The 16157-nt window shown below is 42.1% G+C and overlaps 2 protein-coding genes across 2 annotated transcripts; both read left to right on the top strand.

Moving 5' to 3' along the window:
- Positions 1-5979: 5979 nt before the first annotated feature.
- LOC141529376 (uncharacterized) lies at positions 5980-6741 on the top strand. Its single transcript, XM_074245879.1, has one exon. The coding sequence runs from the start codon at positions 5980-5982 to the stop codon at positions 6739-6741; it is 762 nt and encodes a 253-aa protein (XP_074101980.1).
- A 573-nt stretch (positions 6742-7314) lies between these two features.
- On the top strand, positions 7315-7791 carry LOC141529375 (uncharacterized). Its single transcript, XM_074245878.1, has one exon. The coding sequence runs from the start codon at positions 7315-7317 to the stop codon at positions 7789-7791; it is 477 nt and encodes a 158-aa protein (XP_074101979.1).
- Positions 7792-16157: the final 8366 nt, after the last annotated feature.

Genomic DNA, 16157 nt, shown 5'->3' with positions numbered 1-16157 from the left:
ACCTGCCTGGCGATTTCTTCCCGATGTTCTGGGGGAAATCGATATTGTTTTATTCTCACCGGTTCGTTGGTGGTGGTTTCTATCCGGCAGGTGAAATTCTTGGAACGACCTAATTTATCTCCGGGGAGGTGAAATACGTCGTGATTATTTCTAATGAGATTCTGAACTTGTTCTTTTTCTTCCTGATTTAGGTGATCTACAGGTATTTTCTGAAGTAAGATCTTAATACGTTCTTGTTTGTCTATTACACGGTTGGAGTTTTCTATAGAAGAGTCGTCGGATTCATCCCCCATTGAACTAGGGTTATCGAATTCGAATTCTTCGAGTGTTTGAGGTCCTATATCGATATCTACTGGGTTTGAATTGAGGTTGATGACCATGCACATGGCATACCCGTCATTTACCTTGACAACGGCTTCTCCTCCGAGTACCCCTTTTGGAAGGTTCATTCGGGGGAGGTATCCTTCGTCTTTTTCAAACTCTTGGATTGGTACTGATATTGATACTCTCATTCGAGGTGGTAAGGTGTAGCTGGAAGAAGGCTTTGTTTCGAAGCTAAAGGGTGTCGGTTTCGAAGGGCAGGATAATAAAACTAGGATTTGGTTATCATAAGAAATTTCCGCCTTTTCAGCTTCGAAAAAGTTGTTTCCCAGAATTCCCACTCCAGGGAATGGTAAATCTTCCAAACAGACTTGAAATTCTACATCAATATTGAGGATTATTAAGGTGGTCGTTCCTAACGTTTCGAAAGTGCTATCACTGAGTCCTCGGAATTTCCTAGCTTTTCCGGTGTCGATAATTATTTCGGGTTTTAAAGCGGATGCATTGATGAGGCATACATCCCCCCCGGTATCAATGAGGAAGCGTTGATAATTGCCTAGGAGTGAGTTACACGACACGTATATTTTTGGCCCAATTCCTAGAGCGAGGACTTTTTGCTCTGGGAACTTCCTTGGGTTAATTATAGGGATGGGTTGTATTGGTTTATTTTTCATTACTAAGGTATTCCAGTAAAACGAGATGGTTACGCGTTCTCGAGTAAAGAATTCATTTCCGAGTATGGCCTTATAACCTCCGGGTGGTTCTGATACGAGATGGAAGGTAATTTTTGTTCCGAATACTTTTAAGTTTATTGAACCGATTATGGGCATTGAGCTAGTAGCGATGCCTCCTACTACTCCTGTATTTTCGTTGTTACAGAGGACTTCGTTGCATAGTTCTTCAATGCAGAGTAGGTTGAGGTCAGAGCCGGTGTCCAGGAGTGCGTTTACCCCTCCATTACGAAATGCTGGGCTTCGTATATGGACCGAGGGGCCTTTTCCGGTCGTTAGACATTTTGGTTTGTCCTTCCCTGGACTCGTAATTCTCCTGCCGTCATCAATTGAGGATTCTGCTGTCCTGCTGGTGACGTCAAGTTGTTTTGGATTGGTTGTTGTTCTGGTCTCGGTAGAGACATTGGTTCCGTCATAGTCGATTGATGTTCTAAGACCTGCTTCTGGGAATTTTGCAGGATTGATCGAGGGTATTGATTTTGATAATTTCGGTATTGACTCCTTGGATATTGCTGATAATTGTTGGGAGTCCTCGCTGAAGTAGACGGAGACTGGACGGGCATACTCGCCATTGCCTCCGGTTGACGAGCGCCCGATCCGTTTAAAGGATCGTACGCGTCTCGACGTTCTCCTTTTGGGCAAAATGGACAGTTACAAATTATCGTTGGGTCCGATTTGTGCCGTAATTTTGCCTCTTCCGAATCTTCGTCTTCTTCAAAGCGTACCGCCCTCTTTGTAGGATCTGATACTCCTGGATGAAAACGATTTTGGTTATAATTTTGGAAAGGTCGCGGTTGATAATAATTTTGAGTCTTAGGCATATATTGTGTATTTCGCTCGGTTCCGAACGTGAAAGTAGAGCCCATCATTTGTTGTTCTACTTGATAACCCGCGCCGTAGTGACTGTCAGGAGCGTAGTCTTCATATGTGTCGGGAAATGGGTCATCGTAATACCGAGGAGCGCTTGTTCTTGGACCTTGACTATATTCTTGATATGCCAAGATGCGGGGTAATTCGCGATAATTACCACGATCGTCATAATCACGAGAAGATCTCGGCATTTGCGGATAATGTCGGTTACCATCTTGTCCGGTTCGTCTGTGAAATTCTACGGAGGGCGGTAGGGATTCGCCTGGTATGACTCCGTCGTCTCTCATTGCGCGTCTACGGTCTGGTCTTCTGTACGCGTCATTTTCGATGGCCTTGTACATGTCGTTTAGTGTTTCGGCTCTTCTCATTTTACATAAGCATCGTAAAAAGTCTGGTAAGTATTCATAGAAAGTAGTGGCTGCTGTCTTTTCGAAAGTTCGTTTTACTACAGCCCTATCATCTTCGGAAGCATTAAGTTCGATACGCCGGACCATTTCGCTTAACCGAAAATAGAAATCTTCGATATTTTCAGATTCTTTTGGGGCTGCAGCAGCTAGATTTTTCTGCCACGTGGTGTATGGGTCGCCTCTTTTTAACTTTCGCCCTAGGATTAGTAAAATATCTTCAACAGAAGCTAGTTCTGCATGTTCTATTAATCTTTTAGCTCGTCCATATAGTTTTTGTGCTACGCGGCGAGCGAAAAGCCCTGATTATCAGCTGGAATGCTGGGTAACCAGTTTCTTACTATTCCGTCAAATAATTCGAAATCTTTTATCGCGGTTGGACCTTCTCCGTTAAAATACGGGAGCGCATCATGTAATTTTTTAGCGAGGGTTTGGATTTGGGTATTGAGGTTTTCCTCGTTTATAGAGGTATCAACGCGGAAGGTTCTTCTTTCCATGGCTCTAAACGGGAAATCGTTAGAGCAAGGCACGAAAAACGTTCCGGATTCGTCCTCGAATGGTTCCACGATTTTTATTTGATTAAATCGTCTTAAATTTAGCTATTCTGTGTAAGAGAGGTATTTAAAGAAGGGTTACAAGGGAGGTTTGTTCAGAAAAAATCGTGGAATGTTCAAAAAAAAATGTGGGGGAATGTTCAAAAAAAGGAAAAGAAAAATTTCGATTTTATTTAATTTAAATCGCGATGTATTTTTATTCGGTCACTAGGTAAGTAAGTCAACAGCTGTAGAGTATAATGACACGAAAGAAAGATTAGTTATCGCGGGTGTATGGTTACCGAGTGGCGAGTACGGTAGTGTTCGCAAGGAAGAGTTGATATAAACAATTTTACGATTGAAATAAGAGACGATTTAAATGCCTTTAATCAAACAACAAAAATTTTAACTGATAAAAAAAAATTCCCGTGTTCGACTGAATATTCAATAGTGGTGAATAGTTTAAGGAGGTCAAACAGGAGTTTAAAGGGAATTAATATGTATAATTCGGAAAGATATTAAAAGTAGAAAGGATAAGGTTTAGATTTTCGGATAAATCTATTTGCAATGGGGATTTAGATGTCGTGAAGACGGGTTTAGATGAGCATTGATAGGGTTTTGGGTTTGTCTAAATTTTAGTATTTTTTGTAAATTTCCGGGATAGCCTTAACGTTTTCTAAGATTTTCGGACCGCCAGCCTGATTGACGACTACCTTATTCGCGGGTTCCGTATCTTCTTCCCAATATTTAGTTTCGATAAGAGGGCGGTGTTATATTCTGCCGTTAACGAAATCGGAATGTATCTTTTTCAGATGGTATCGATAGCCCGACCGTCTACTCCTTCCCATTAACTTTTCTCGAATTCTGGAAAAAATTTTTATCGATTTTAACCCAACATAGTAAAATTGTTCGAAAATTTTGGATCGTGAAATTATAATTTTATCGATTGATGATAGGGGATTATAGTTTTCTTATAATTAATATGGGTTAATATTACAAGTATACAAATATAAAATTTGTTTTATACCCTTGTGAGTGTGTAATCTAGAGAAGGTGCTAAATTCAAAGCACCCTTCCCAAGAGTTTTGTGAGAGCTTCTTTCGTAAAAGAAAGTGCTAATTAAAGCACCTTTCTAGTACTAGGAAACTTCTGTGAGAATTTTGTCAGATGAGGTGCTAGGTTCACAGCACACTTCTCTTAAAATGTAGTGTAAAGATAAGGGATAAAAAAAATTTTCAAAATTTCGAAATAAATAGAGTTTAATGTTAGTATTGCTTAGTTAGCAAAAATAATTTCTTTATTTCGCAATACCGAATTAAAATAAATTTTGCTGACAGGAGTTGCGATTGCAAATTCCGTTTGGTGTTAATCAACTCTGGCATATACGCGTCAGCGAATTCCTTTTGCGGTAATTTATTGTCTACAGAATGTACGCTAAGGTCAAAAACCGATTGCAAAACAATATTATTGGAGTTCTATAACTTTTGAAGGAGAATTCCAGGCAAAGAAAATTTTTCGAAATATAGAATTTAAATTATGTCGAAATATAAGAGAAAATTTTCGTAAGACTCAAAATTCGTTCTAAAATAAAAATTGAAATTACGTCAAGATTGAACAAGATTATAGATTAAATTTACACGGTGAATTTACTTTACTTTACTAAAAAAATTGAATAACGAACGAAAATTGTTAGAGTTTTTAAATTTTCTCAAACGGAAGTTAAATAATTTCGTATTCGAATCCCACCGCTGCCACCAGTGTTCTTTATGTTATGTCCAAGGGCGTTTTTAGAGCGGTAGCGTAAACGGTGGAGGTTTGGACTAACAATTTAAAGAATACACAACGGAGGTTTTAATTCCGTTGTTTTAATTATTTATGTGGGACGTTTTCGAAGTACGAATTTACCACGCCTTCGTTTGAGACTGTTCACGGATTTATTGAGAGTAGATGTACTTACTGTTACGGGAACTTTATTGATGGTCAGATCCGTGATTTTAGGGCAGCTGTTAGTGCCTGTTCCTTGATTGGGCCCTTTGGTTGGTTCTCGCAGCGGATGGAGTAGGGTGGATTTGGGCTGCTTATATTTCGGGTTTCTTATTTTATGAAATGACTTGTTGGAAACTGATTTCACTTTAATTGAGATTTATTTTTATTAACATTAAAACTTACACTTTCACAATTTGAATTTTAAAGAATTTAATTTAATGAATTTTAGTAATTTAAATGAGCTAACGTCCTCCAGTCCCCCGTAGGGTAAAGTGCGCAAATTTAGCTTTTTAGTGGTATTTTATTTAAACTTACTGCCCGGATTCTCGCCTAAGTGCAGAGCAAATTAGAACTTTGAGATTCCGGTTCTCTAGATTTTTAGAACTAATAACTAATACGTGGCCTGCTGGTTGAACCGAATCTGAACTCGTCTTAAGTGCAGAGCAAATTAAGATGAGTGATTTTTACAAGGCACGGGTCCGTCAATTAAACGCGGAAGTCGAATTAATTGCTCAAAGACCAATACGTGGCCTGCCAGTTGAACCAAGTCTGAACTCGTCCTAAGTGCAGAGCAAATTAAGATGAGTGACTTTTACAAGGCACGGGTCCGTCAACTAAACGCGGAAGTCGAATTACTTGATCAAAGACAAGGCGTTGGCAGTTGATCGCCTTTTTAAATACTCGCGGTGCTGAGATTGCAGAAGTCCCCGCTAGTCAACCAGCAGTCGCGTAGCTTATATTTTATTGTGGCTTTCGCGCATGGAGAAGTCTTCCATCTGCGCGGGTGATTTAAATTTAAAGAAAAATTTTGGGGTGGACATAACAACAGTAAAATATCTATATTTTCACATACAATTCTTTTGTAAATTTTATTTGATTATTATTATGTTTTTCATTAAATTTTTACAAACAAATTAAAATTTGAATGACTCCTCAGTACGATAATCGAATTTTTTTTTTTTTTTTTTTTTTAGGAATACGCATTATACATGTACATACATATGGTCTACTCGATTGACCATACCAAGACTTGAACTGTGCGCTGCCATTCTTCTCAAGAAGCTGATGAGTAATGTAATGTTATCCTCGAATTAGAAAAATCATCTCGCATACTGCTGGACTGACTCGTCTATCATGTACACCTGGATCAACGGACCACCTTCACGTTGGAAAGAGTTTGTCCACAACCGAGTCTGTTTCCTTCAGGAAACCCTCCCAGCCGTCAAATGGTGGTTCGTACCAGAGAAGACAAATCCAGCGGACTGCGCTACCCGTGGATTATCACCAACAGAATTCATTCCGCACTCTCTGTGGTGGGATGGACCCTCCTGGCTTTCCCAACCACTAGAGTTCTGGCCAAATAAAGTGCAGGCCGATTATAGTCCAGAAAACCTAGAAGAACGTTCCGCAACGGTTAATGTGATATCTCAAATACGCGAATCAGTTCTCCATCAAATGTTCGAAAGAGCCTGGACACTCAAAATATTAATCGGTGCCACTGTCATCTTCAATCGAGCAGTTGAAAGATTCAAACGGCATAACAATGCTTCCTTGCTTAATAATCCAATCTGTCCAGGTGATTTGGAAGAAGCTCGAATCTATTGGATAAAGCAAGTTCAAGAACAATCCTTCCCACAAGAACTGCAAATATTAAAGAAGGGGGAGCAGCTACCCAAGAATCATCCACTTGTAAGGTTGACTCCTTGGCTCAATCCCGCTGGAATACTCCGAGTTGGCGGCCGGCTTCAGAATTCCAATCTCAATTCTGATGCCAAGCATTCAATCATCTTACCACGTAGGAATCACCTTTCAACCCTGGTCATCCGCGACGGTCATCATAAAACCCTACATGGTGGTACCCAACTCACCCTGGCCTACATATGCAACAACAATTAGATACTAAGCGGGCGGGCACCTGTACGCTCACTGATCCTACGATGTGTACGCTGCGCTCGGTTCCGCCAACAACGTGCTCAACAAATGATGGCTCCTCTGCCCTAACCCCGAGTAACACGCTCCAGAGCATTCCTGCACACTGGGGTTGATTATGCTGGACCTTTTACTATCAAGACATGGCGAGGAAAAGCTGTCAAACCTTAGAAGGGTTACTTAGCTTTATTTGTATGCTTCTCAACATCAGCTGTGCACTTAGAGCTCGTCAGTGATTACACTACTGACATCTTCATCGCTGCTTACAAACGGTTTACCGCTCGTCGAAGAATTTGCGCTACTCTATATAGTAACTGCGGTACCAACTTCAAAGGCGCTGACCAGGAAATTAGGCGACTCTTCATCACCGCCACTCAAGAGTCTATGCAAATTGGGAATATGCTGGGTCACCTCGGTACGCAGTGAAAATTCAATCCTCCTTCTGCACCCCACTTTGGAGGCAAATGGGAAGCTGGCGTGAAGTCAGTCAAACATCATCTTCGGCGTGTGATTGGTGATCGTCTTTTGATTTTCGAAGAAATGTCTACGTTGCTTACACAAATTGAAGCCACCCTAAATTCTCGACCACTCTGCGCCCTTACAGAGGATCCCGAGGACTTAGAAGTCCTTACCCCAGGTCATTGTCTGGTTGGAGAACCTCTCAACGTGATGTCTGAACCATCTCTCGAGGAATTAAGTCCAGGAAGACTCTCTCGATGGCAACTCATACGCCAAGCTCTTGATAGCTTTTGGATGCGTTGGTCTGCCTCCTGCTTACACCGGTATCAGGTCATCTTCAAGTGGAATCAACGATCCCCAAATTTAAAGAAAGGTGACATGGTATTAGTGGTGGATGAACGCTATCGACCCGCTCAGTGGCCCTTAAGCCGCATCACCAAGGCTCATCCTAGGAAGGATGGACTCATCAGGACTGTTACCATTTGGACGCAGACTTCTACTATGGATAGATCGATTGCCAAGGTCTGTCCTCTACCCATCAACGAAGGCGTCATTTAAATATTCGTTAGTCGGGCTAACGAATGGGGGGGGGGGTGTTCAATTATTGACCAATTTCAAAAGTTATTAACTAAATAACTTATCATTTAACATCATTTATTTGAGTTTTTTTGAATATATTATTCAGTATGTAGCAAGTAAAATAGAATTCAAACTCTGAAATATTTCGTTCGAACGGCAAATGCTTTATACATGAATGCTGGTATCTACGCTCAAGTACCTACTTTTGTGACTCTCTGGCCGTTGAGGCCCTAAATGCATCCCTTGTTCTCATCAACTTGGGTACTCATCTGGTTCGACTTAAATATCTTCCGTTGTTACTTTCCTTTTTTTTTTTTGTATATGTAAAATTTTTGTCGACGGTTTTTCTCAAGAATATTTCTTCGAATCTTTCTCACTTATTAAAAATACAAAGACTTTCTATACGCTGGAGTTCAAAAATCACGGTGGTAAACGTCAGTCTTCAGCAATCTTTTGATCACGCAACTTCACGACACCCATCTCCAAACTTCTACCTATTTTCCCAGTAGAATCTGAGTGCTCAGTTTTCAGTGCTAACCTATTCACGCGCTATTAAGTGCATACAGTGTTTTGTTTCTCAATCGCTTGGTTTCATCAATTATTGGCTACAATTATCCACCGTCTTAGCTCACTCCAGTCGCCCAAAGACGCTACATCAAGGAGAACTATAAAAACTCAATAATCAAACCTGTGCGATACATCAATCCAACTCTGCGCATCATTGGTATAGTATTTTATTATAAATAAGATACTCAAAGGTACGTACATACGACAATAACTCAATATCTCTCAATAAAAGTACCTCAACTAATCAGAATTGTGTTATCCGCTCGATCCTTCGTGGATGATACAATTTTGAGTTGGCTCTGTCCTCTTGTGACTTTTACGATAATCTTCACAATATAAAATTGACAATTAAATGCATGAATCAATCTCTGAAGTCACTCAAATAACTCATGTTAGAATCCCTGAGTTCTAACATGTCTTCTCAAACAATTTAAAACCTCTTAATAACAAAGCATGTGTTAATCCCAGAGGTAGGCTGTTCAGGACCTATCACATAGGACTGAATCGACTCGGGCACCACTCAAGCCCAGAGGTAGGCTGTTCAGGACCTATCGCATAGGCCTGAATTAACTCTAGCACAAGTTACTTTCATCTTCTTTATCAGAATGCTAAAGGAGCTCTCCCAGACACCTCGGCCTGGAACTCCACTAAATCATATCTACCGAATTCTCATACAGTCCACTAGGCTTTCAAACCTATTACGCTATCTCAACCGACTTTGAAAACAATTCATTACGATGTGATATTCATTTCACAGAGAAGAAAATGAACGAGCCACCATCAGGTTTGCACAAGCATCCAGTCCAGTTCCCTTAGGGAAAGAGATCAACTTGCTATCGACAATAGGAGCTCAGACTTAGGCCTCATCAACGCCACCCACTGGAACGCATCCAACCACAGCTCTCAACCAGACTTTCTACGATTCGCATCTTGGATTCACCAGCACCAGACAAATGTTATTATCACTGATTGAATTAATTAAAGTTTGTAAATAATCCGTTGTGATAAAAGAAGTCAACAGATAATTTTGGTCCCTCGAGCCGGATGTTTGAGTTGACATACTTAAATGTACATTTAAGTTCAATGAAATAAAATTTTGCTGCCTGGTATGAGTTTAAATAATACAAATTTTTCTGTGACGCAGCAGCGAACGATACAACTGCTGCGCGCTACTGAGCTTAGCCGTTAAGACTGTAAATCACGACAAATTACACAATTATTTAATAAATAATTTTGACAGTTCAATTGTTAACTTCCCGCTAAGAAAATCGAAGATTTTCCAAAATCGGAAAGTTGTTGTTCCTGTCTCCCCTGACGTCCATCGGTCTTGCCACACTTGTTGCGTTTCCTTTTTTATTCTCGTCTTTGCTTCCTTGGAGTTGTCGCCATTCCTTTTTGCGTTGTAGAGTTTCACTCTCTCAAATGCTAACAAGTCAATCGGTGTGGCCCCTGCTATTACCAGTACCGCTGCCTCTGAAACCGTGCGATAGGCACAAGTAACTCTCAGTGCTCCTCGTCGTTGCACTGCTGCTATTTTGCGCCGATAAGTCTTCTGTCTAAGTATGTCCGCCCATATCTCCGCTCCGTATAGCAGTATTGAGTGGACTACATCCAAGAGCACCCTCCTTTTTTTGGTTCGTGGTTCTATAGTGTTGGTCATGATTCTCGACAGGTTGGAAACTAGATTGTTGGCTTTTGTGCAGGGTGTGTATGTGTGTATGTGTGTATGTATGTATGTATGTATGTATGTTTTTTTTTTTTTTTTAGAGGTACGAAAAAAAGATCTTCAAAAGACACCGCTATCGTTAACTCTGCTGCCCATCTTACGGCAGATATCGATGGTCGGTAGTGTGGGATTTTTATCGACTAAAAAAAACATTCCTCTCTCCTCTCCCCGTTGATGGTACGGGGAGGACTGGATTGGAACCGCGTTAGCATTACTTCAATCCAGTCCGTGCTGCGTCTCACGACGGCTACTCCTGGCTACTGGTCCCTTTCTGCGATTTTTTCTTTCAGAAGGCGCCCCGCGTAAATTGCAACAGCTGACCAGTTTTCCTCTTTTTCGATCATATAGGTCGCTAAGCTGGAGGGAGAGAGCCTGGCGCTTATGATCTTTTCGGTGATGCTTCTGTAGTCTTTCCACCGAGGACACTCGAAGAATGTGTGTTCGGCGTTGTCAATTTTGTCCGGGCAATATTTGCATGTCGGTTTGTCCTGTAGTTTCATCCTGAAAAGATAGTCATTGAATTGGCCATGGCCTGTCAAGAGCTGGGTCAGAAAAAATTCCGTGTCCCCGTGTTGTCGGGAGAGCCAGACGTTTATGTCTGGAATCAGTTGCGCCGTCCATCTGCCCGTCTCCCCTGACGTCCATCGGTCTTGCCACTCCTGTTGCGTTTCCTTTTTTATTCTCGTCTTTGTCTCCTTAGAGTTGTCGCCATTTCTTTTAGCGTCATAGAGCTTGGCTCTTTCAAACGCTAATAAGTCGACAGGTGAAGCTCCCGCAATGACCAGTACTGCCGCTTCAGAGACGGTGCGGTATGCGCAGGTAACCCTGAGAGCGCCTCGACGCTGAACTGCTGCCATCTTACGCCGGTAGGTCTTTTGCTTTAGAATATCCGCCCATATCTCAGCTCCGTAGAGCAATACTGAGTGGACTGTTTCCAAGAGGACCCTTTTCTTTTTGGTCCGTGGTCCTGTTTTATTCGTCATGTTTCTTGATAAACTGGATACAGCCTTGTTGGCCCTAGTGCATGCATTGTCGAGGTGTTCTCGGAAAGAGAGCTTCTCGTCAATTACCACTCCCAGACAGTGCAATGCTCGTGTACATGTCAATGTTGTTTCGCCCGTGTCAACGACAAAAGGTTTTGGGAACCACTTTTGTTGGGTCAGGACGATCATCTCAGTTTTTTGCTTGGCGAGTTTCAGGTGGTGTTTCTTAAGCCAATTTTTCACGGTATCAATGGTTTCTCGAACAAGTACTTCCGCCTCCTCAGCACTGTCCACTACAATTGTAGCTGCTACGTCGTCTGCAAAGCCCGTGAGTTCAACCTGCTTTGGTAGAGGAATTTTCAGAAGCTCATCGTAGTCAGCATTCCATAAATCGGCCCCCATAACCGAGCCTTGAGGAACGCCAGCAGATACGTCGTGTTCCTGTCGGCCTTCCGTCGTTTCCACAATCAGCCTTCTCTCATCGAGGTAGTCGTCGATTATTGTCAAATTTTCTGGTTTCACTTTAAACTTGTGCTCCAGGGCATCTAGAATATCCTCCCGATTCGCGCTATTGAAGGCGTTTTTAGCGTCAAACGTGAGGAGAAGGCACACCTGGCGAGCTTTGAGGCTACCAGTCCATGCTTCTCTAGCTGTCTCGATGACTTTCTGGATCGCACCAATTGTTGATCGTCCTTTTCGGAAGCCATGTTGGTTACTGGTAAAGCCTCCGGCACGGTCAATGTCGTTTCGTAGCCTGCCCTGAATGAGCTTCTCGAGCAGTTTCCCAGCTATATCAAGCATACAGAGTGATCTAAATGACGATGGTGTTATAGGGGTTCCCTTCCCTTTGTCTAACAGGACCAATCTCTGCCGCTTCCAGACCGTAGGAAACATGCCGGTTGCCAAACACGCATTGTAGGCACTCAGGAGTATGTGCGGGTATTCCAGGGCTACAATCTTGATAACCGAGGCTGGGATGCCATCAGGGCTTGGTGCTTTCCCAATCTTGACGGTTTTTGCTGCTTCTTGCAGTTCTTTGATTGTAAAGGGTGTTGTTTCGCCAGTTTTTACATATCGTCTCTTTTCTCGCGGTGGGTGGTCAGGAAACAGCTCTGCCACGATGCTGTTTATCAAGGCAGGACATTTTGGCGCTTCTGGCAAAGCCTTTCCAACTCGTTTAGTTACGATTTGTTAGGCCTTACCCCAGAGGTCATTGTTGAGGTCGTTGCAGATCTCTTTCCACAATCTCTTCCATGATCGCTTTACTCGCTTTAATAGCTTTATTCAGAGCCTTTTTGGCCTGCTTGTACTCCATCGAATTTTTATTATGGTCGAGAGAATGCTTCGCAGCTCTCGTTGCTCGTCGACGTAGCTTGTGGCATGTATTTTGAAGCTCTGCTATCTCTTGTGACCACCAGTATGCCGGCCTATGGGAGCCTTGCTTTTTCAGCCGTGACATACTGATGATCACTGCCACTATATTCTTCGGATACGGTCCAGCCTTCAATCATATTCGCAATCCTTGGGGTCGCCAACGTAATGTCAAGGATAGATTCCCGGTATCCTGGTCTTCTGAAGGTCGTAGTAGTACCGGTGTTCAGCACTATGAGGTCCGTTCTTGCTGCGAATTCCGCTACTTCCCCTTCCCCTTCTCCGTCTCCTCTGGTATCCGAGCATTCAGCGCCCCATTCAGCCAATTTCGCGTTGAAATCACCAGCTACGATGACTTCTCCGTCGAACTTGCCGATAGCGTCCTCTATGTTTACCATTTTCTGGCGAAACACACTAATCCCTTCATTGGGTGAAAGGTAGACGCTTACAAAGTAGATCTTGGGGGTTTTGATCCAGACGAAGCCCTCTTCACTTCCGCTGTTGTTGACGGTGACCTTTTTCGAGTTTACGATCCAGATTGCTACCGTGCCAGATTTATCAGCGAACCATGTTCTATCCTGAATATTCACATATTATTCGGAGATAAGGCAGATGTCAATCTTGTCTTCGAAGACACGTTGGCGCAGCAGGTTTTGCGCTAAGGCGCACCTATTCAGGTTGCCCTGTAGTATGCGTGTCATTTTTGACCTCTCGTGGCTTCTGCAAGTGCTGTGCGGAATGCCTTGCAAACTCCGGTACCAGGAATATGGCATAGACCATCTTTGGCATCTTTGTCCGGAGTGCAGAGGAAGCAACTTGGCTTCTCAGTGCAGTTTACGGCCTTGTGATTTTTTCCGCCACATTTGTAGCAGCACGTGCTTCTGTCTGGTCCCGAACATTGCTGTATGTGGTGACCGAACCCGAGACATTTAAAGCAGCGGGTTACTTTTGCAACTTGGCGTATACGGCAGTTAACCCAGCCGATCTTTATACGGGCCTTGTTGAGGGCCTTAGTCGCATTGGCTTCGTCGATCTCGCAGAAGGCTGCTCGATTGCCTCGTGGTGTGGGTTTTGTCAAATTTACCAGTTTGATCTCTAGGCTGTCAGTAAATTCACGTTTGAGTGCTTCACGGACTTCGCTCTCGGTAGAGATTTCATCCGAGTCAAGGATCTCGATCGTTGTTGTTGGTGTTAGCGTCTTGACCGTGCCGATGTTTGCAGTGGCTGACTTAACTGCATCGGTGAAAGCCTTGCTATCCTCGGTCTTTCGAGCCATTTCAAGGAGAACACCTCCGTGCCTCGTCCTTTTGATAGACCTTATGTCTACTCCAGTCGCTGTCGGACTAACCTTGGCCTTGATTTCCTTGAGGAGATCAGCGTACGTTCGCCCTTCAGCTGGTTGGACAAGCACAGCTTTCGTTCTTGTTTTTTTCCTTCTTGGTCTCTTTGAGCCACCATTACTTAGCAGGTTTTGGGCTTCAGAAGGTTTTGCCCCTGGCTCCTTTTCTCTTTCCTTCTTTTTCTTTTACCGAGTCACTTTGATCCAAGCATTATCCCGGGCTGTCTTTTTCTGTGCTGGCTTGTCAATTTCAGAGGAGGGGCTGGGTGTAGACAGCGGCCTCTTCTTTATGTTCTCTTTTCCTTGCTGTGGTTTCTCAGGAGTGACCAAAAACGCTTGTGGTATTGTAGTCATCTCCGGAGATGTTTGCGTGGTTGTCGCCGACATCGATGCTGGTTTGTTGGCCAACTTATATGCCGTGGCAATGGACGCTACTAATTTTCTGAGTTCATGATGGAGATTTCTTTTATCCTTTATGAACTCAGTCAACTCTTCGATCTTGCTACCGAGCCGTTCCATTAGCGATTGTTGGCCGGTGACAGTCGGTAGAGAGTTGATCCTCCCTCGATATGTGTTAGTGTTGACGGGAGCCAACAGGTCTTCCACTTTTTCGAGGAACGCCTGTTTGCTGTGCGTCTACTTCCATCTGAGCTGTTTCAGTACTCCCTGTAGCATTGCTAGACGGCAGAGCCATGGGGTCTACTCTGCTGTTCAAACGGTCGCTTGATAACGACGAGTTCAGGCCCGTTTGTACGCCTTCCCTCACCGGTACTGAGGTATCCCCCCTCTGCACCGTAGACGATGTTTGAATGTTTTCTGACATTTCATATCATCTTTTTGCTAGGTTTTGGTCCACCCCGAGTATTTTATTTCCTCGGTACCCGACGTATCTGGCACGTAGGTATGACGAGTATTCCCCTATCCGCCACCTGGGGAGGTGCCCGATGCGGAACCCAGCAAGCCCGACACGGGGTATGTATGTATGTATGTATGTGTGTATGTGTTTTGTGTGTATGTGTTTTGTGTGTATGTGTATTTGGGAAAAATGCCATGTAGGAACCCATGTGGGAATCTAGGCTGGATTCCTATGTAGGAAACTAGTATGGAATCCTACATGGATTCCTACATGATTGCTTGTAGGAAACTAGTCTGGAATACTTTGGATACTACTGTTTAAAATTCAGTTATTTGAAATACATATCTTGAAAGGATTATTAATAAATTTAGTTCGATAAACGTAATCAATAAATCAGTCATCGGCATACATTGTCAATTTTTTTTTTTTTTTGTAACCACTAAATGATTTAATTTCCTTAGTTATTAAAAAAGTTAAAGAAAGACGATCTTGTTGTATAAAAATTAAGTTACAATTATAGTAAATAGTAATTACAGTATTTTAATGTTTATAACCAACTTATTAATTATACCAGATATTAATGATCTGATGTATACCTAAACATATTCATATTGATAACTACATGCAAATAGCTGAAAACTAATAATTGAAAAGTTTGTTATTATATTTTTATCCATATTTTAAAAATCATTAGTAATGTAACCAAAAACGTAGTATAAAAAAACTGTTAAAATGAATGATGAAAGCAAATCCAAGTTATTAGTAATTTTTTAGAATTCTTGACTTCACGTTTGATCGAATCATTAATTCAGTTAAATATCTTCCAGAGCCTTCAACAGCTTTATCTAAGTTAGTTCCAGTCGATCCCGGGTGTTGTTTTGTAATTCTGTCTTGGAGTCAAGCTACAATTAAATGATAAAACATTAATCATTAAACTGAAATATCAATAATCATATTAATTACATTAATTTCATTGAAATTTTATAATATAAAAACTTTCAGAACCAATAGTAAAATGTAAAGTATATACCTTCTATGACTTGACGTTTTTTAGGGGTTAACATTTTCCTTGGTGATCTATTTACAATCCTTGCTGCTCCTTTACCATTTAATAGTTTCCTACATGGATTTTTCATATGGGAATCCATGGACCCACAGTTTCCTACATGGATTACCGTACGAATCCATGTTTGTTATATGGATTTTTCACGTGGAAATCCATGTACCCACAGGTTCCTATGAGTTTCCCACAGGAATCCATGCTTCCTATAAGAATTTCTCACATGGGAATCCATATACCCACAGGTTCCTATATGGGTTCTCATAGGAATCCATGCTTCCTATATGAATTTCTCGCATGGGAATCCATGTACCCACAGGTTTCTATATCGATTCCCATAGGAATTCATGCTTCCTACATGAATTTCTCACATGGGAATCTATGTACCCACAGGTTCCTATGTGGATTCCCATAGGAATCCATAAATTCCTATGTAAATTCCT

Source organism: Cotesia typhae, unplaced genomic scaffold (genome assembly GCF_013202065.1).
Source record: "Cotesia typhae breed Kobodo isofemale line unplaced genomic scaffold, CoteBio_Ctyphae contig_48, whole genome shotgun sequence".
NCBI classification, from domain to species: Eukaryota; Metazoa; Arthropoda; class Insecta; order Hymenoptera; family Braconidae; genus Cotesia; species Cotesia typhae.
Note: the sequence above shows the minus strand (reverse complement) of the source record. Positions and strands in the feature narration are given on the sequence as shown.